General features: G+C 48.5%; 1 protein-coding gene across 1 annotated transcript in view; it reads right to left on the reverse strand.

The window, feature by feature from the left end:
- The window catches only part of LOC138296289 (NKG2-A/NKG2-B type II integral membrane protein-like), a 206609-nt gene that overhangs the window by 75216 nt on the left and 109966 nt on the right, over positions 1 to 21427 (reverse strand). The window contains exon 2 of the mRNA XM_069235287.1: positions 6840 to 6929. Coding sequence (XP_069091388.1) covers positions 6840 to 6929 — 90 coding nt within the window. The remainder of the gene's footprint in view (positions 1 to 6839; positions 6930 to 21427) is intronic.

Raw genomic sequence — 21427 nt, forward strand, 5'->3', positions numbered from 1 at the left:
TGCATTGCAGGGTTGTGTACCCTAATGTTGTGTTGCAAGGCTGTGTACCCAATCAATCATTCAATCAAAAAAATGTGTAGATTTGTTTGTGGCGGGGGAGGCCAAGGACGAGGCGTGCGGCTGTGTTCTGGATTCTCTGGAGTTTGAGTTTGAGTGTGGTGCCGGCGTAGAGGGGGTTACTGTAGTCCAGTCTGCTGCTGATGAGTGCGTGGGTGACTGTCTTTCTGGTTTCTGGGGGAATCCATTTGAAGGATTTTTTTAGAGTGCAGAGTGTGTGGAAGCAGGAGGAGGTTAGAGCATTAATTTGCTGTGTCATGGAGAGGGAGGGGTGAAGGATGATGCAGAGGGGCCTCGGGCGGTGGTCCACCAGGAGTCATCCCGTGTGGTTTTGTTGGGGTCGAAGAGGATGATCTCGGTTTTGTTTGAGTTGAGCTTGAGGTGGTTAGTGGTCATCCAGTTGGCGGTGTCGAGGAGAGCGACGTGTAGGTTGGTTTTGGCGGTGATGGGGTGGTGGGTGAGGGAAAGGATGAGTTGGGTGTCATCTGCATAGGAGAGGATAGTGATTCCATGTGCTTGGAGGATGTTGGCTAGGGGGATCATGTAGATGTTGAAGAGTGTGGGGCTGAGGGAGGACCCTTGGGGGACTCTGCAGGTGATCTTGGTAGTGTTGGAGTGGAAGGGCGGAAGGCGGACTCTCTGGGTCCGGTCGGTGAGGAAGGATGTGAGCCAGTCTAAGGCTTTGTGGTGAATTCCTATGTTGTGGAGGCATGTGCGGAGTGTGTGGTGGCAGACGGTGTCAAAGGCTGCGGAGAGGTCTAGGAGGATGAGTGCGACGGTCTCGCCTTTGTCGACTTTGGTCCTGATATCGTCAGTGCATGCGATGAGGGCGGTTTCCGTGCTGTGGTTTTTGCGGAACCCGGATTGTGAGGGGTCAAGAGTATTGTTTGCTTCGAGGAAGTGGGATAGGCGGGTGTTGACTAATTTCTCTGCAACCTTGGCGGGTAAAGGGAGGAGGGAGATAGGGCGGTAGTTGTAGAGGATCTCCGGGTCGGGTTTTTTTTTATTTAGGAGAGCAGTGATTTCCGCGTGCTTCCAGGGTTCTGGGTAGGTGGCGGAGTCGAAAGAGGAGTTGATTATGTTGTAGAGTATGGGGGCGATAGTTGGGCTGGCTTTGTTGTAGATGCGGTGTGGACAGGGGTTGGAGAGGGAATCGGAGTGGATAGAGTTCATGTTTTTTTGGGTTTCTTCGTGTGTGGTGGGGGTCCATGTGGAGAGTGTGGTGGGGGGGTCATGAGTGGGGGTTGGGTGAGTGAGGGGTGTGTGTGGTATGAAGCTGTTGTGGATGTCCAGTATTTTGTGGAGGAAGTGGTTGGAAAGGGCGTCACATAGGGGCTGTGTGTGTGCGGGGTCTATGTTGCTGGCTTTGGGTTTGGCAAGTTCATTGATGATGGTGAAGAGTTCTTTGCTGTTTTGGGAATTGTTGTCTTGTAGTGATCTCTTTTGGCGGTGCGTATGAGTTGGTGATGGGTGAGAATGGTGGTTTTGAGGGTGAAGAAGTTGGTTGTGGAAGGGTCTAGTCTCCATATTTTCTCAGCTTGGCGGCATTTGCGCTTGGAGTTCAGAGGTGAACCATGGGGCGTTCTTGATGATGCGGGTGGCGATGTGTTTTCTGAGGGAGGCTAGTGTGTCTGCGCAGGTAGTGATCCATTTGGAGAGGTTGTGTGCTCCTGTGTTGGGGTCGTTAGTGTGGCGGGGGGTTATGAGCCAGTTGGGAGTTTGGTAGTTCTGTGGGGATCTTGTCCCACATGTGGTAGGGTGTGGTGTGTTTATGGTAGTGTGTGGGGAGTTTGGTGAAGGAGAAGTGGACGCAGCAGTGGTCAGTCCAGAGGAGTTCGGTGGTGTGGGTGTAGGCTATGTATTGGCTTGAGGTGAAAATTGTGTCAAGTGTGTGTCTTGCTGAGTGGGTGGGTGCGGTGACCACTTGTTTGAGTCCGAGGTTGTTGTGGTTGTCTATGAGGGAGGTAGTGTTGTGGTCTTGTGGGTTTTCTAAGTGAAAGTTGAAATCACCGATGATGAGTAGTCTGTGTAGGTGAGGGCGTGCAAGCTGATGCTGTCGGTGATGGTGTCACAGAAGGCGGGGCGTGGTCCGGGTGGTCTGTAGATTAGTGTACCTCTGAGGGTGGAGTTGTTGTTAACATGGATGAGGAAGTGGATGTGTTCAGTGTTGTCGATAGTGTCTTGGGAGCTGGTGGTGATTTTGATGGTGTCTCTGTGTAGGATGGCGATGCCACCGCCTGGCCTGTTGAGGTGGTCTTTGTGTTGGAGTTTGTATCCCTTGGGGGTGGCTATGGCTATGTCGGGTTCTGAGGAGGGGTTGGTCCAGGTTTCCGTGAGGAAGGCGATGTCAGGTGAGTGTGATGCGATGATGTCCCAGAGTTCTATGGCATGTTTGTGAAGGGAGTGGATGTTGAGGAGCAGGCAGTTGAGGTGGTTGTGGTGGGTGGCGTTGGTGTGGTGCGTGAGGGTGTTGTTGCGGGGTGTGTTCTGGTTGTGGGCTGGTGTGCTGCGGGGTTGGTTGGTGGGGGCAGGGTGGGTGAGTCTTGTGTTAGGGGTGTTGTGTTTGTTGAAGGTGGGGTCGCTATGGTTGGTGTGTGGTGTGAGGGATGACGAGCAGGAGAAGTGGCAGGTGTGGCAGGTGAAGGGGACATGAGTGTGTGTGGGGCTAGATGGGGTGCATGTGGGGCGGGGCCTGGGTTGAGAGAGTGGAGGGGGAGGGGGGAATAGGTGTGTCTGAAAGGGCCAGGGGGACTGGCGCGGTCTTGGCACGGATGGACGCAGACGGGCTTTCCTTTGGCGCGCCTTCGGAGGGGAGGGTGGGAGTGGCACCTGGGAGGAGGGAGGGCTTGACGAATGAGAGGGCTGTGGGGGTGAGGCCGCAGGGGATGCAGCGGCAGGAGAAGAGGCTAACTGGAACAGTGAGGAGGAGGGGGGAGGCAGGAGGGGCTGCAGGGGACGCAGCGGCGGGGAGAAGAGGCTAACTGGAATGCTGAGGAGGAGGGGGAGGCAGGAGGGGCCGCAGGAGATGCAGCGGCGGGGAGAAGAGGCTAACTGGAACGGTGAGGAGGAAGGGGGAGGTGGGAGGGGCTGCAGGGGACGCAGCGGCGGGGAGAAGAGGCTAACTGGAACGGTGAGGAGGAGGGGGGAGGAGGAAGGGGCTGTAGGGGACGCAGCGGCGGGGAGAAGAGGCTAACTGGAACGGTGAGGAGGAGCGGGGAGGCGGGAGGGGCCGCAGGGGACGCAGCGGCAGGAGAAGAGGCTAACTGGAACGGTGAGGAGGAGGGGGGAGGCAGGAGGGGCCGGAGGGGACGCAGCGGCGGGGAGAAGAGGCTAACTGGAACGGTGAGGAGGAGGGGGGAGGTGGGAGGGGCCGCAGGGGACGCAGCGGCGGGGAGAAGAGGCTAACTGGAACAGTGAGGAGGAGGGGGGAGGTGGGAGGGGCCGCAGGGGAAGTAGCGACGGGAGAAGAGGCTAACTGGAACGGTGAGGAGAAGGGGGGAGGCGGGAGGGGCCGCAGGGGACGCAGCGGAGGGGAGAAGAGGCTGACTGGAATGGTGAGGAGGAGGGGGGAGGCGGGAGGGACTGCAGGGGACGCAGCGGCGGGGAGAAGAGGCTAACTGGAATGGTGAAGAGGGGGGGAGGCGGAAGGAGCCGCAGGGACGCAGCGGCGGGAGAAGAGGCTAACTGTAACGGTGAGGAGGAGGGGGGAGGCGGGAGGGGACGCAGGTGACGCAGCGGCGGGGAAAGAAGGAAAAAGAGGAGTGGAGGTGGTGCGGATGGCGGAGCGGGGAGCGACCTGCCTACAGAAGCAGGGTCAAAGGTTGCTCCCTGTTACCGCGCCTCGGCTGCCATAAGAGGAGGGGAGGGTGGGAGTGGCAGCTGGGAGGAGGGAGGGCTTGACGAATAAGAGGGCTGGGGGATGGGGCTGCAGGGGCCGCAGCAGCAGGTAGAAGAGGCTAACTGGAACGGTGAGGAGGAGGGGGGAGGAGGGAGGGACCGCAGGGGACGCAGCGGTGGGGAGAAGAGGCTAACTGAAACGGTGAGGAGGAGGCGAGAGGGGCCGCAGGGGACGCAGCGATGGGAGAAGAGGCTAACTGGAACAGTGAGGAGGAGGGGGGAGGGGCCGCAGGGGTTGCAGCGGCAGGGAAAGGAGGAAAAAAAAGGAGTGGAGGTGGCGCGGATGGCGGAGCAGGGAGCGACCTGCCTACAGAAGCAGGGTCAAAGGTTGCTCCCCGTGATGTTGCACGGTACACAACCCTACCCAAGTGATGCAGGGTTGTGTACCGTGGTGTTGCATTGAAGGGTTGTATACCCTGGTGTTGCATTGAAGGGTTGTATACCCTAGTGTTGCATTGCAGGGTTGCGTACCCTAATGTTGCATTGCAGGGTTGAGTACCCAAATGATACATTGCAGGGTTGATTATCCTAGTTTTGTTCTGCAGGGTTGTGTACCCTAGTATTGCATTGCATGGTTGAGTACCCTAGTGTGAGTTGCAGGGTCATGTAACCTAGTGATGCTTTGGAGAGTTCAATTCCCAAATGTTGCATTACATGGTTGAGTATTCTAGTGTTGCATTGCAGGGCTGTGTACTCAAGTGTTGCAGGGTTGTGTACCTTAGGGCTAGATATAGCACACAGTTTGCACGTCGCAAACAGCGAATTTCGCTATTTGCGACATGCAAACTGCACTTGGCAATGCACAAATCCCCTTTTGCGATTCGGTAACCTAGTTTCCGAATCGCAAAATGGGTTTGCGAGTTGCAGTTAGGAAGGGGAGTCCCCTTCCTAATTGCGAGTCCCAGTGCAATGCCAAATTGCTTTGTGACCGCGAATGCAGTCGCAAAGCAATCGCAGTTAGCACCCATTTCAAATGGGTGCTAACCCATTCGCAAAAAGGAAGGGGCCCCCATGGGACCCCTTCCCCTTTGTGAATGGCATTGAAAACATTTTTCCAGAGCAGGCAGTGGTCCTACGGACCACTGCCTGCTCTGTTAAAATGAAACGAAAACGTTTAATTTTTTAGTTTTGTAATGCATCTCGTTTTCCTTTAAGGAAAACGGGCTGGATTACAAAAAAAAACTGCTTTATTTAAAAGCAGTCACAGACATGGTGGTCTGCTGTCTCCAGCAGGCCACCATCCCTGTGAGTGCCGGGAGTCTCAAGCGGGTCGCAAATTGCGACCCACCTCATTAATATTAATGAGGTGGACCTTTGCAACCCCCTTGCGAGTCGCAGATGGTGTCAGGGACACCATCCTACATTCTGAATTGCGACTCACTCTGACTTGCAATTTGCGGGTCGCAATTCAGAATCTACTTACATCTGGCCCTTAGTGTTGCGTTTGCAGGGTTGTGTACCCTAGTGGTGCATTGCAGGGTTGAGTACCCTAATGTGCGTTGCAGGGTCGTGCCCCCTAGTTTGGCCCAACAGGGTTGAGTACCCAAATGTTGCATTGCAGGGTTGATTATCCTGTTGTTATGTTGTAACATTTTAGGACTGTTTATCATTTATTTTCATCTTTAGTCCTTTTTAGTTACCAGTTTGTTCAGTTTGAATTTGTCCTACCATCCATTGGTCCTTATGTTAAAGGACAATGTTATTTCCATCATGTGTTTTCTCTAAGGAGAGGAGATGTGTTGTTACTTGAATTGTTGCTATGCATTCTCTCCTTAGTTACCAGTTCTCTGTTGCTCAGGCAGTGTGTTTGTGTGAGAGGTCATTGAATGTTAATGAGAGCCTAGTTGGTGTGAATGGTCAGTTTGTAAGAGTGGGCTGAGCAGCAAGGATGCTGATCCTGGAGGGGCGTTACCTGTAATCTGTAACTAAGCTAAATAAACCTACATTTTTCAACCCACAAAGCAACTATCTTTAGTCAACATATTTTCATTAGAACTCCTTGCCTCCAGACATCCATTGCACCGGCACACTTGACAAGTTTAAAACCAGACTGAAAATACAACAACTTTTAAATGAAACACTGGATGTCCCCATGCAATTGAAAACACTGGGGGTTATATTTATGAAGCCCTTGTGCTGTCAGACCATCACTTTTTGTGATGCTTCAGTGATGCAGACTATAACCATATCTATGAGGCCACGCAAAGCCCACTTGTGTGGCTTTGAATGGCCTCACAGTTATGGAGTAAGGCAAGGCAGTGCAAGTCGCTGTGTTGCCTCACTCTGAGCCAGGGAGGCAGTCCATGGATGTTGCCTTGTGTTTTCCCATGCAACACCCATGGATTTAGATGCATCACCAAATTTACAAAATCATGTAAGCCTAGAAAAGCACCAAAACCTTCTGCCTCACGAGATAAGGCATAATGAGGAGAAATCATTTTATTTTTCCTGTTTTTTTCCTCTTCCCACAGAAGGGAGAAAATACTCCCCTGTATTGTTTTTGTTCAGGAAGGTACCCCCACATAAAAACCAGCTTTTATTTTCCTTTGATTTAGCATGATTTAACAATAATCGACAAAGTCAGGAGGACTATGTTGAGAACATCAAGTTAAATCACTGGCGCCTCTGCATTGTTCTTAGTTAATGCTAACATTATTTTTTACCTGGTAACTTCAATCATAGTCATTTTATTTTTGTCTTTTCAGCAAACCCTGGTCCTTGCCACTACACATATTTGAATCATCTCACCTCTCAATTAAATTGTATTATGTGGGTAATTACTGAACACAACATATTCTCTTTGTTCCATGTCCCATGATTCTTGTTAATAATTTTATTACAACCTAGTAATAGACTTTTCAAGAAGGTATGCAATAAATACTTACAAAGAAAGGCCAGGACAATGCTGAGAATCAGCAGCAGGAGACACAGGACTCCCAACAAAAGTGTGGAGTAAACCCATCGTGAGAGTTTACCTAGAGAGATTGAGACATAAAAGGAAGAGTGAAATATAGGCAAGGTACTACATTATATTAATTTCATATCAGTCTGCCAAGTGTTGTTCAATACTATGATCCCCCTTGGAGAAGGAAAAGGGATATTCAAGCTGTTCTCTGACACAGTACAATACAAGCATTGGATGAACCAATCATGTCTCTTCTAGAACATGTGTTGGAATCACCCTCAGTCCAGGAGGATCAGGGCTGCTGTCTCCCCGTGGTGGAGGAGGGCTCTGATGTCGCCTGTTGTAGGAAAGCACCATCTTGCCTGGTATATTACCCCCATTTTTGCATGGATGTCAGTTTGTTTTTGCCTGTCTCACTGGGATCCTGCTAGCCAGGACCCCAGTGCTCATAGTTTGTGGCCTGAATGTGTGTACCTGTGTAGTGACTAACTGTGTCACTGAGGCTCTGCTAACCAGAACCTCAGTACTTATGCTCTCTCTGCCTTTAAAATTGTCACTATAGGCTAGTGACCATTTTCACCAATTCTAATTGGCACTTTGCAACACCCTTATAATTCCCTAGTATATGGTACCTAGGTACCCAGGGTATTGGGGTTCCAGGAGATCCCTATTGGATGCAGCATTTCTTTTGCCACCCATAGGGAGCTCAGACAAATCTTACACAGGACGGCCACTGCAGCCTGAGTGAAATAACGCACATGTTATTTCACAGCCATTTTACACTGCACTTAAGTAACTTATAAGTCACCTATATGTCTAACCCCCACTTGGTGAAGGTTAGGTGCAAAGTTACTAAGTGTGAGGGCACCCTTGCACTAGCAAAGGTGCCCCCACATAGTTCAGGGCAGTTTACCTGGACTTTGGAAGTGTGGGACACCATTACACTTGTGCACTACATATAGGTCAAAACCTATATGTAGCTTCACAATGGCAACTCTGAATATGGCCATGTAACATGTCTAAGATCATGGAATTGTTCCCCCCATGTCAAATCTGGTATTGGGGTGCCAATCACCTGCATCCCGAGGGTTCCACTATGGACCGACTGCCAAACCAGCTCTCTGGGTTTTTCTCTGCAACTACCGCTGCTGCCACCCCACAGACAGGGTTCTGCCCTAATGGGGTCTGGGAAGCCCAGTCCCAGGAAGGCAGAACAAAGAATTGCCTCTGAGAGAGGGTGTTACACCCTCTCCCTTTGGAAATATGTGTTAAAGACTGGGGAGGGGTAGCCTCTCACAGCCTCTGGAAATGCTTTGAAGGGAACAGCTGGTGCCTCCTTCATAAGCCAGTCTACACCGGTTTAGGGAACCCCCAGTCCCTGCTCTGGTGCGAAACTGGACAAAGGAAAGGGGAGTGACCACTCCCTTGTCCATCACCACCCCAGGGGTGGTACCCAGAGCTCCTCCAGTGTGTCCCAGACCTCTGACATCTTGGATCCACAGGTGTGAGGGTACTCTGGAGGCCTTTGAGTGGCCAGTGCCAGCGGGTGACATCAGAGACCCCTCCTGATAGGTGCTTACTTGACTAGGTGGCCAATCCGCCTCTGAGGGCTAGTTAGGGTCTCTCCAGTGGGCTTTTCTTCAGATAACGACTTGCAAAAATTCATCAGAGTTCCTTCGTGGGACCCTCTTTTGTAGTGTTGAGACAACTGCCGGGCTCAGTCTTTTTGAACCCGTGTTCCAGGGCTTCTGCGAGTGCTGCCTTCTTGCGCATGGGCTCTCTACGTTTCTGAGGGCCCCTTCTGTCTCCTCTCCCAAGTGGCGACATACTGGTCCTTCCTGGGCCCGAGCACCACCCTTTTTCTTCAACCACGATCTTTGCAGCTAGCAAGGCTTATTTGTGGTCTTTCTCCGAAAAACAACTCTGCCTCCTCTAGCGCTCCGTGGGACATCTTCTGCATGAAGGAGAAGTTCCTACCATCTTCAGTTGTTGCAGAATCTTCAGCTTCTTCCACCCAGAGGCAGCCATTTTGCACCTTCATCCATGGTTTAGTGGGCTCCTGCCCCCCCTGGACACTTTCGTGACTCTTGGACTTGGTCCCCTTCCTTTGCAGGTCCTCAGGTCTTCAGTGCTTTGCAGTCTGTTGTGGTCTTTGCAGAATCATCTATTACGAATTTAGAGTGTTTCTAGGGAAATAGTAGTACTTTACTCCTACTTTCCAGGGTCTTGGGGTGGGGTATCTTGGACACCCTTATTGTTTTCTTACACTCCCAGCGACCCTCTACACACTACACTATCCTAGGGTTCCATTTGTGGTTCACATTCCACTTTCTTAGTATATGGTTTGTGTTGCCCCTAGACGTATTGCATCCTATTGTATTCTACAGTGTTTGCACTACTTTCTGACTGTTTTACTTACCTGATTTTGGTTTTTGTGTATTTTACTTACCTCCTAAGGGAGTATATCCTCTGAGATATTTTTGGCACATTGTCACCAAAATAAAGTACCTTTACTTTTAGTAACACTGAGTATTGTGTTTCTTATGACATAGTAGCAAATGATATAAGTGGCATAGTAGGAGCTTTCATGTCTCCTAGTTCAGCCTAAGCTGATCTGCTACAGCTACCTCTATCAGCCTAAGCTGCTAGAACACTACTAATCCGCTAATAAGGGATAACTGGACCTGGCATAAGGTGTAAGTACCATCAGGTACCCACTGTAAGCCAGGCCAGCCTCCTACACCTGTGGCAGCTATTAATGCTGTTTCCGTGGTGTTTGGCTTGGAAGCCTTATAGGAAGTCCCAAGCACACTATTACTTTCCAGAAGTTTTGTGAGCTGGAGGGTGATGGCCTTCTCCAAGACTTTGGCAGGGCATTGGAGCAGAAAGATAGGGCAGTCATTTTCAAGTACACTGGGGTAGGCATTGGGCTTCTTCAGGAGAGGTCTGACCTCCAAGTGTTTTCATTTGTTGGGGAACGTTGTTGTGGTGATGGAGATGTTGAGGATGTTGATGAGTTCTATGTCTATTTCTTTAGTTCCCAGGTTGAAAAGGTGGTGGGGGCAGGGGTCATAGGTGATTCTTGTGGTGACCAACCTTACGTGTAATATAGACTATTACATCACGTCTAGTTTTTGACTTTGAGGTGCTAACCATGTGCTTGCTGCTTCATTTTAATGTGTCTGTTTGAGGACCTCTTGAGTATGCAGTAAGTTTCTAAGAATAATGGGTGCAAAAGAGACCACATTTTAAGACTCTGGTTCCAATTGCTGAGCATCAAGAACCGCAGTCTCCCACTGCCACCTTCTCTTTATCGCAGTCTGATAAATCATGATGTTTTCCTCACATTGTAGCCTTGAATGCTTCCAAAACAGTGCCAAAGAGGTCCACTAAGTCCTCATTCATGTAAAAAAAGTGCACTGTTATGTCAATGATGTGTTTCCAATGATCAGGTTTAGTCAGCAACCAGATATCCAAGTGCCAACTCTGTCTAACCTCGCCCAAGCTTATTCGTCATTTGAGCTCTAGTGAAGGGTGGTCAGAAAGCCCTGAGCTAAAATCTGCAACCCTGACACTTTATGTATTTTAGAATTAGGCACCATGAAATAGTCCAGACGGGAACAAGTTTATAAGGCCTGAATTGATATTTGCGGCCTCTTTCGTATGGCTGTGGAGACATCAAAGTGTCTTTGAGGCCCAGGGTATTACTGTGCTAGGTGGACCATCCTTTCCATTCATGTTATCCAATGCAAAATCACAAATACTCTATTGACCAAAAATACATGGGACCAGATCTAGAGTTTGGTGGGTGGTTATTCATCCACCAGAGTGGTAGAAGACATTGGGCCTGATTACAACTTTGGAGGAGGTGTTAATCCGTCCCAAATGTGACAGATATACCACCAGCCGTATCACGAGTTCCATAGGATATAATGGACTCGTAATATGGCTGGTGGTATATCCGTCACTTTACCGTCACTTTTGGGACGGATTAACATCTCCTCCAAAGTTGTAATCAGGCCCAATATTATGTCTGCCACCCTGATGGTCTACCATCGGTCACTTTCCAATAGTGATGACTGTAATTTTAGAGGAACCGCTGTCATAGTAGTGAATGTCAAGGAACGAACATTTAGGGGACAGAGTCCATCAGTTTTGATGGTCAACCACCAAACTTTTAAAAACTTTTTGGCTTTCAAATGAAAAACAAAAAGAAACAACAACTAGTGTCTATTACAAAAAAGGAGTTTTTCCCTTGGTGTGGAATTCGTTATTTGTTTTTTTCTGTCCCTCAGTGTCAGGACTTTGGCCGGAAAAAATTTAAAACTGAAAGTTTTGAAATGCACTGTAAATGTGTAGAAATTAAAAACAGGAATCTAAAAATTAAGTTGATATCCTTATCTTGATTTGTGGGAGTAGTACAAGTGCTGCAAACAAAATCTAGTATGTATGATTGGTGGTCTTAATAGAATCGGCACTGGTGCACAAAGACGAAAAGAGAGCATGCATTAGAAGTAAAAATGTCACTTGATAACTAGGGTCTAGCATATCACTTAGTTCATTTTTTGTCTGTGAATTAAATTAATATTAAATAATTTATATACTTGCTAATGTATTTTTGTACAACATGTCGAGGTTCAAATTATAGAAATTGCTTAGGTTGGGATCCCCAGGTTCCAGTAGTGATTCAATGGGGGTTTACTTAATTGAAAACATCAAGAACCACCTGTTTCGGCTATTTCTTCCTCCTGGTTACAAACTGGCTAGGGATAAAGGGCACAGATATTCGTCCACTCCAAACCATCTGCCTGTAGATCTGCAGCTGTGTCGCAAAGGTGGGTGCATAGATTAAGAAGGCATGTTGGTTTGTATGTTCTTTTCTGCACTTCTTCATCTCCCGTTTGATGGAATTCTGATTGTGCGTATGCCAAAATCTACTGCAAAGAGATTTCCACCCTAGTAAGCAGGTGTGCAGGTTGTGATCGATTTGTAGATCATGCAGTTAGTTTTAAAGATGATGCAGGGTGGCACCCCACATCAGAGTGGGGTGATGTGGTCATATTTCTTCAGGCCTGTTACGTTGCTGCTGAGAGCTTAACAGAGTTTGCAAGCATTAAGTAGAAGACGGTGTGCTCCTCAAGCAATCAAGCAGCATGTTTCTATGTGTCACAGTTGGAGACTGGTTAAATATGTTCACCACGTAGACTGGACTGGTGTTTCCATGTTCGCTGTACCCTAGAGGGGTGTTCAGGGAGCTGTATTGAACATTAGGCAAGGAGGGCCGATGCAGGACTGTTAAATTTATTAGTGGACAAAGGATATCAAACTTGGGATTTCCAGAAAGGTGTATGGGCAAGCTCTATAAACTTCTCATTCTAAGATTGTGTTCTGTCCAGAGAATTCAATCTGAGATTCCCAATCCAGGATGAAGTAAAGCATTTTCCTGTGATTTCTTTTCCTATTTGTATCATATATAAGGATAATTTACAAGTGGTGGATGATTTGCAACATCATTGTACCTTTATTTGTCATTTTTTACCTTGCTGCTATTTTTGTGCCTACAATTTGCTTCCTCCAGTTTGACTTCTGCTGGATCGACCTCTGTATATCTGTTTATGGCACTTCCCTCCCCCTTATGTCAGGAGGAGTTTGGTGCCTTTTCAGTTAACTTGTTTATTAACCCCTGAAATGCCCACTAGACACCAGGGGTTTATTTTGGAGATGGAAATTGCCATGAGGGGAGTGACCCCCGGGGGGGGGCAAATTTATTTTAGGCCATTTCTGCGCCCCCAGGGGCAGAACGGCCTATTGTTATTAGGCCGATAACATCTAGGTGCCAGGGATTATATTTCTTTGTTTTTTTTCCCTTTTGTTTTGTTTTTTAGAGGTGGGGAGCGGCCCCTTAGGCAAGGGTCGCTCACCTGGCGGGAAAATTGTATTTAGACCATTTCTGCCGCCCTTGGGAGCAGATCATCTTATTTTTGTTAGGCCGATTTTTTTTTTTTAGATGTGGGGAGCGACCCTTTAGGCAAGGGTCGCTCCCCTGGGGGGAAAATTTGCCGATCTACGAGGCACTGGGGATTTTTTGTTTTGCACCAATTTCACGCAAGGAAAGGGACCCCTCAGGCAAGGGTTGCTCCCTGGGGGGCACATTTATTGTTAGGCCGATTTGCCCCCAAGGGTGGCAGAAACCTCTAGGTGCCAGGGATAATTTTTTTATTTTTTTTTGCTTTTGATTTTTTTTAGAGATTGGGAGCGACCCCATAGGCAAGGGTCGCTCCCCTGAGGGGGCAAATTTATTTTTGGCCATTTCTGCTCCCCTTGGGGGCAGATCAGTGTATTTCTATGAGCAGAAACCACTCAGGCACCTGGAATTGGTGTGTGTGTATGTGTGTGTTTCCTTTAGGGGGGCAGCCCCTTGGGTAAGGGTCGTTCCCCATGGGGGCACATTACTGTTGGCCATATCTGCCCCCCTTGGGGGCAGATTGGCCTATTTTTGAAAGGCCCATCTGCTCCCAAGGAGCAGAAAGCCCACCAGAGACCAGGGAAGTTTTTTTTTTCCAAAATAAGAGGGTGGGGGTATGGTCGTACCCCCACCCCAAATAAATGGGGCCAAAGTTGTTCTGCCCGCCAGTGGGCAAATGGGGCAATTGCCCCTGATCCACACCCCGGGGGGCAGAAAGTCTACTAGATGCCAGGGAATTAAAAAAAAAATAGTGGGGTGGTGGCTACCAACCAGTATGGGCCTGGTTATGCCCCCACCCCAAATGGAGGGGGTAACAGTCTTTCAGCTCTCCCCCGCACTCTAAAACATCTTATCCCACATCAAGCAAGAAGACATTTGATTATTTTGGGTTTTGGTTTTACATTTGGATCATGAGAGCTTGACTAACTCTCAAATTTGTCCACTTGGAATGGTGAGGGCTGAACTTTATGAACTTTGGGACGCTGCCATGTAGAAAAATCCACAATACCTAGACACATCTGAAAACTAAACATCTGGGTGATTCCAGGGTGGTTTGTTTCACATGCACCCCACACCATTTTCTTACCCACAATGCCCTGCAAACCTCCAACTTTGCTAGAAATCACACATTTTCCCCACATTTTTGTGATGGAACCTTCCGGAATCTGCAGGAATCCACAAAATTCCTACCACCCAGCATTGTCTCATCTATACCGATAAAAATTCTGCAGCACTTGCCAGCCTAAAAATGTTCTTTTCCAAACTGACCTTTTGGACCTGCTTTGGTTCCCTGTCAATTTCAAAATGTTTTTGGCTGTTCCCTGTCACAAGCACTTGGCCCACCTACACAAATGCGGTATCATTTTTACCGGGAGACTGAGAAATTTGTCCCGGTGCAGTGATCCCACACAGAAATGTGGGAAAAATATAATTTTTTAGCTAAATTTGAGGGTTGCTGAGGATTCTGGGTAAGAAAACATTGGGGGAATCGAAGCAAGTCACACCTCCCTAGACTCCCTCAGGTGTCTAGTTTTCAGAAATGTCTGGGTTTGGTAGGTTTCCCTGGATAGCTGCTGAGCCCAGGACCAAAAACGCAGGTGCCCCCGCAAAAAGAGGTAGTTTTGTATTTGATAATTTTGATGGTGCCAGATAGTGTTTTGGGGCATTTCCTTTCCCAGGCAGTAGGCCTACCCCCACAAGTGAGGTACCATTTTAGGAGGAAACTTGGGGGAATGCTGGGTGGAAGGAAATTTGTGGCTCTTCTCTGATTCCAGAACTTTCTGTCACCGAAATGAGAGGAAAAAGTGTTTTTTTGGCCAAATGTTGAGGTTTGCAAAGGATTTTGGGTAACAGAACCTGGTCAGACCACCACAAGTCACCCCATCTTGGATTCCCCTAGGTGTCTAGTTTTCAAAACGGTGCAGGTTTGCTAGGTTTCCCTTTGGCTAGAGGACAAAATCCACAGCTAGGCACTTTGCAAAAAACAGCTCTGTTTTCTTTCTGAAAATGTGATGTGTCCACGTTGTGTTTTGGGGTATTTCCTGTCGCGGCCGCTAGGCCTACCCACGCAAGTGAGTTACCATTTTTATCAGGAGACTTGGGGGAACACAGAATAGCAAAACAAGTGTTATTGCCCCTTTTCTTTCTCTACATTTTTTCCTTCCAAATGTAAGACAGTGTGTAAAAAAGACATCTATTTGAGAAATGCCCTGTAATTTACATGCAAGTATGAGCACCCCGAATTCAGAGATGTGCAAATAACCTCTGCTTCTCAACACCTTATTGTCGTTTTGGAAATACAAAGGTTTTCTTGATACCTATTTTTCACTTTTTATATTTCAGCAAATGAATTGCTGTATGCCCGGAATAGAATGACAACCTATTGCAAGGTGCAACTCATTTATTGGCTCTGGGTACCTACGGTTCTTGATGAACCTACAAGCCCTATATATCCCCGCAACCAGAAGAGTCCAACTGACGTAACGGTATATGGCTTTCAAAAATCTGACATCGCAGGAAAAAGTTACAGAGTAAAACGTGGGGAAAAATGGCTGTTTTTTTCACCTCAATTTCAAATGGTTAGCTTTCTGGGATCCAGCATTGGTTTCTTACCCATTTCGGTCACTAACTGGAAGGAGGCTGAAAGCACAAAAAATACTAAAAATGGGGTATGTCCCAGTAAAATTTCAAAATTGTGTTGAAAAATAGGGTTTTATTATTCAAGTCTGCCTGTTCCTGAAAGCTGGGAAGATGGTGATTTTATCACCGCAAACCCTTTGTTGATACCATTTTCAACTAAAAAACCATGAGCCATCTTCTGCAGCCCTTTTTCCCATTTTTTTGAAAAAATGTCATTTTTGCTGCATTTTGGCTAATTTCTTGGTCTCCTTCAGGGGAACCCACAAAGTCTGGGTACCTCTAGAATCCCTAGGATGTTGGAAAAAAGGACGCTTATTTGGCGTGGGTAGCTTATGTGAACAAAACGTTATGAGGGCCTAAGCGCAAACTGCCCCAAATAGCCCAAAAAAGGCTCGGCACCTGAGGGGAAAAGGCCTGGCAGCGAAGGGGTTAATCTTCGTCTACAATTTAGAGCCACAAATTCTCAAGGAGGCGTTATACACTGTGGGGGTCATTATGACCCTGGCAGTCACAAGTCCACCAGGGTCCCGGTCGCGTAGGACCTCTGCCAAAGTGGCGGTCCAACTGTGACATTATGACCTTGGTGGAGCCGCCACGGTCAAACTGCTGACACTGCCAGGATGCCACCAGCCTGCAGCCTGTCGGTCCCGGCGGTCCCAAGCAGTGCTGCCCTGGGGATTACAAGTCCCCATCTGCCAGCCTGTCCATGGCAGTAAGGCTGGTGTTATGGGGGACTCGGGGTCCCTGGGGCCCCCTGCAGGACCCATGCACTTGGCATGTGCAGTGTTGTGGCCCCCATGCACAGCCCTATTGCACATTCCACTGCCCGAATTACAGGCAATGGTATGAACGACGGGGCCTGGTGAACCACCAGCACCACTACACTTCCGCCTGCTCCATTAGGAGCCAGCTGCAATGTTAAGGCCATGTTCCCCGGCCTGATGGCGGGATTGCATTGGTGGGCTGAAGGAGGCTGGCCTGGCTTATAGTGGGTACCTGATGGTACTTACACCTTGTGCCTGGTCCAGTTATCCCGTATTAGTAGATTAGTAGTTTTCTAGCAGATTAGGCTGTCCAAGATACCCCACCCCAAGACACTGAGAAGTAGGAGTAAAGTGATGCTACTTTCCCAGAAACACACTAAAGCTGTGATGGGAGATTCTACAAGGACCACAACAGATTGCAAAGCACTGAAGACGAATTCCTGGACCTGAGGACCTGTAAAGGAAGGGGACCAAGTCCAAGAGTCACAAAAGTGTCCAGGTGGGGCAGGAGTCCACTAAACCCCGGATGAAGGTGCAAAAGGGCTGCCTCCGGGTGGAAGAAGCCGAAGATTCTGCAACAACGAAAGGTGCCAGGAACTTCTCCTTTGTGCAGAAGATATCGCAAGGAGTGCTGGAGGATGAAGAGCTGTTTCTTTGGAGAAAGACCGCAAACAAGCCTTGCTAGCTGCAAAGGTCGCGGTTGAAGAAAAAGGGTGCTGCATGGGCCCATGAAGGACCAGGAGGTTGGCACTTGGAAGAGGAGACAGAGGGAGCAATCAGCAACACAGAGAGCCCATGTACACGAAGGTAGCACCTGCAGAAGTACTTGAACACGGGTTCAAGAAAACTCAGCACTGCAGTCGTCTCAACACTTCAAAAGAGGGTCCCACGAAGCAGGTGGTCAACTCAGCGAGTTGAGCAATACAGGACGAAGTGCTGGGGACCTGGGCTAGGCTGTGCATGAAGGATTCCTTGCAAAAGGGCACAGACGCCCTAGCAGCTGCAGTTCATGCAGTACACAGGATTACTGTCTGGAGAGGGGAGGCTTGGACTTACCTCCTCCAAATTTGGACAGTTGGACCACTGGACAGTCTGGGTCACTTGAGTCCACCACCTGTGTTCCAGGGGCCACACTTGTCAGGATGAGAGAGGTCCCAGTGTACTGGTGATGCTGAAGTTTGGTGCCTGCTGGAGCAGGGTGAAGATTCCGCTGACCCACGGGAGACTTCTTCATGGCTTCCAGTGCAGAGTGAAGGCAGTCAGCCCCCAGAGCATGCACCACCAGGAAACAGTCGAGAAAGGCATCAGGATTAGGTGCTACAATGTCGCTGGTAGTCTTCTTGCTACTCTGTTGCAGTTTTGCAGGCGTTCTGGAGCAGTCAGCTGTCGATCATTGGCAGAAGTCGAAGAAGGAGATGCAAAGGAACTCTGGTGAATTCTTGCAAATCGTTATCTGAGGAAAAGCCCACTGGAGAGACCCTAAATAGCCCTCAGAGGAGGATTGGCCACCTAGTCAGGTAAGCACATTTCAGGAGGGGTCTCTGATGTCACCTGCTAGCACTGGCCACTCAGAGGCCTCCATTGTGCCCTCACACCTCTGGATCCAAGATGGCAGAGGTCTGGGACACACTGGAGGAGCTCTGGGCACCACCCCTGGGGTGGTGATGGTCAGGGGAGTGGTCACTCCCCTTTCCTTTGTCCAGTTTCACCCCAGAGCAGGGACTGGGAGTTCCCTGAACCAGTGTAGACTGGCTTATGAAAGGAGGGCACCATCTGTGCCACTTCAAAGCATTTCCAGAGGCTGGGGGAGGCTACTCCTCCCCAGCCCTTAACACCTATTTCCAAATTGAGAGGGTGTAACACCCTCTCTCAGAGGAAATTCTTTGTTCTGCCTTCTTGGGACTACTGGGCTTCCCAGATCCCAGGAGGGCAGGACCCTTTCTGTGGGTTGGCAGCAGTGGTAGCTGCAGAGAAAACCCCAGAGAGCTGGTTTGGCAGGACCCGGGGTCCATAGTGGAGCCCCGGGGATGCATGGGATTGGCACCCCAATACCAGATTTGGCATGGGGGGACAATTCCATGATCTTAGACTTGTTACATGGCCATATTCGGAGTTACCATTGTGAAGCTACATATAGGTATTGACCCATATGTAGTGCACATGTGTAATGGTGTCTCCGCACTCACAAAGTCCAGGGAAATTGCCCTGAACTATGTGGGGGCACCTTGGCTAGTGCCAGGGTGCCCTCACACTTAGTAACTTTGCACCTAAACTTCACTAAGTGAAGGCTAGACATATAGGTGACTTATAAGTTACTTAAGTGCAGTGTAAAATGGCTGTGAAATAACGTGGTTGTTATTTCAATCAGGCTGCAGTGGCAGTCCTGTGTAAGATTTGTCTGAGCTTCCTATGGGTGGCAAAAGAAATGCTGCAGCCCATAGGTATCTCCTGCAATCCCAATACCCTGGGTACCTAGGTACCATATACTAGGGAATTATAAGGGTGTTCCAGTGTGCAAATTAGAATTGGTGAAAATGGTCACTAGCCTATAGTGACAATTTTAAAGGCAGAGAGAGCATTAACGCCGAGGTTCTGGTTAGCAGAGCCTCAGTAACACAGTTAGGCACTACACAGGGATACAGGCCTAAGTGTTCTGCCAGAACTCTCTGCCTGAGAAAGTTGGGTCTCACCAGCCCCCCCAGCCTGCTAACAGAAGTTGATGAGTTCATAAGGAGGTACACTGCATCACTATTTATGCAATAAATGACAGCAGACTCCTGTCACTTGATAACTAGGGTCTAGCATATCACTTAGTTCATTTTTTGTCTGTGAATTAAATTAATATTATATAATTTATATACTTGCTAATGTATTTTTGTACAACATGTCGAGGTTCAATGTATAGAAATTGCTTAGGTTGGGATCCCCAGGTTCCAGTAGTGATTCAATGGGGGTTTACTTAATTGAAAACATCAAGAACCACCTGTTTCGGCTATTTCTTCCTCCTGGTTACAAACTGGCTAGGGATAAAGGGCACAGATATTCGTCCACTCCAAACCATCTGCCAGTAGATCTGCAGCTGTGTCGCCCAGGTGGGTGCATAGATTAAGAAGGCATGTTGGTTTGTATGTTCTTTTCTGCACTTCTTCATCTCCCGTTTGATGGAATCCTGATTGTGCGTATGCCAAAAGCTACTACAAAGAGATTTCCACTCTAGTAAGCAGGTGTGCAGGTTGTGATGGATTTGTAGATCATGCAGTTAGTTTTAAAGATGATGCAGGGTGGCACCCCACATCAGAGTGGGGTGATGTGGTCATATTTCTTCAGGCCTGTTACATTGCTGCTGAGAGCTTACCATAGTTTCAAAGCATTAAGTAGAAGACGGTGTGCTCCTCAAGCAATCAAGCAGCATGTTTCTATGTGTCACAGTTGGAGACTGGTTAAATATGTTCACCACGTAGACTGGACTGGTGTTTCCATGTTCGCTGTACCGTAGAGGGGTGTTCAGGGAGCTGTATTGAACATTAGGCAAGGAGGACCGATGCAGGACTGTTAAGTTTATTAGTGGACAAAAAATATCAAACTTGGGATTTCCAGAAAGGTGTATGGGCAAGCTCTATAAACTTCTCATTCTAAGATTGTGTTCTGTCCAGAGAATTCAATCTGAGATTCCCAATCCAGGATGAAGTAAAGCATTTTCCTGTGATTTCTTTTCCTATTTGTATCATATATAAGGATAATTTACAAGTGGTGGATGATTTGCAACATCATTGTACCTTTATTTGTCATTTTTGACCTTGCTGCTATTTTTGTGCCTACAATTTGCTTCTTCCAGTTTGACTTCTACTGGATTGACTTCTGTATATCTGTTTATGGCACTTTCCTCCCCCTTGTGTCAGGAGGAGTTTGGTGCCTTTCAGTTAACATGTTTATTAACCCCTTCTGTGCTGTGAACATAATGGTTACGTCCAATGGCACAGTGCTCATGTGCCAAGGACATAACAATTACGTCCTCGGCATTGAGCTCAGAGGGAGCACTAGCGCTCCCTCTGTGGGTTTCCCTCCCACCCCCCCAAGGCAGGGATGGAAGGGGAAGCCCTTCCCCTTCCACCCGACCCCCCGACCCTCCCAGTGACGTCTGCTGACCTCATAAAAGGCCACCTCCCCATTGCACTGAAAGCACAGCTTCCAGAGCGATCAGAAGAGAAATGCATTTCTCTTCCGATCATGTGATGGGGGCCTGAGAGGCTTCAAAGGGAAGGAAAGGAATTTCCTTCCCTTTGAAGTTTCTCAGAGCATTTCAGAAGCTGGATCGTAAAGCGATCCGGCTTCTGAAATGCCCACTAGACACCAGGGGTTTATTTTGGAGATGGAAATTGCCATGAGGGGAGTGACCCCCGGGGGGGCAAATTTATTTTAGGCCATTTCTGCCCCCCCAGGGGCAGAACGGTCTATTGTTATTAGGCCGATAACATCTAGGCGCCAGGGATTATATTTCTTTGTTTTTTTTTTCCTTTTGTTTTGTTTTTTAGAGGTAGGGAGCGACCCCTTAGGCAAGGGTCGCTCACCTGGCAGGAAAATTGTATTTAGACCATTTCTGCCGCCCTTGGGGGCAGATCATCTTATTTTTGTTAGGCCGATTTGCCTCTTGGTGCCAGGGATCATAATTTTTTTTTATTTTTTTAGAGGTGGGGAGCGACCCCTTAGGCAAGGGTCGCTCCCCTGGGGGGAAAATTTGCCGATCTACGAGGCACTGGGGATTTTTTGTTTTGCGCCAATTTCACACAAGGGAAGGGACCCCTCAGGCAAGGGTTGCTCCCTGGGGGGCAAATTTATTGTAGGCCATTTATGCCCCCCCAGGGGCAGATCAGCCTATTGTTAGGCCGATCTGCCCCCAAGGGTGGCAGAAACCTCTAGGTGCCAGGGATAAAAAAAAAAAAAAAAATCGTTTTTTTTTTTTTTAGAGATTGGGAGCGACCCCATAGGCAAGGGTCGCTCCCCTGAGGGGGCAAATTTATTTTTGGCCATTTCTGCTCCCCTTGGGGGCAGATCAGTGTATTTCTATTAGGCTGATCTGCCCCCGGGGGGGCTGAAACCGCTTAGGCACCTGGAATTGGTGTGTGTGTATGTGTGTGTTTCCTTTAGGGGGCAGCCCCTTGGGTAAGGGTCGTTCCCCATGGGGGCACATTACTGTTGGCT

The sequence above is a fragment of the Pleurodeles waltl genome, chromosome 1_2, assembly GCF_031143425.1.
Source record: "Pleurodeles waltl isolate 20211129_DDA chromosome 1_2, aPleWal1.hap1.20221129, whole genome shotgun sequence".
NCBI lineage: Eukaryota > Metazoa > Chordata > Amphibia > Caudata > Salamandridae > Pleurodeles > Pleurodeles waltl.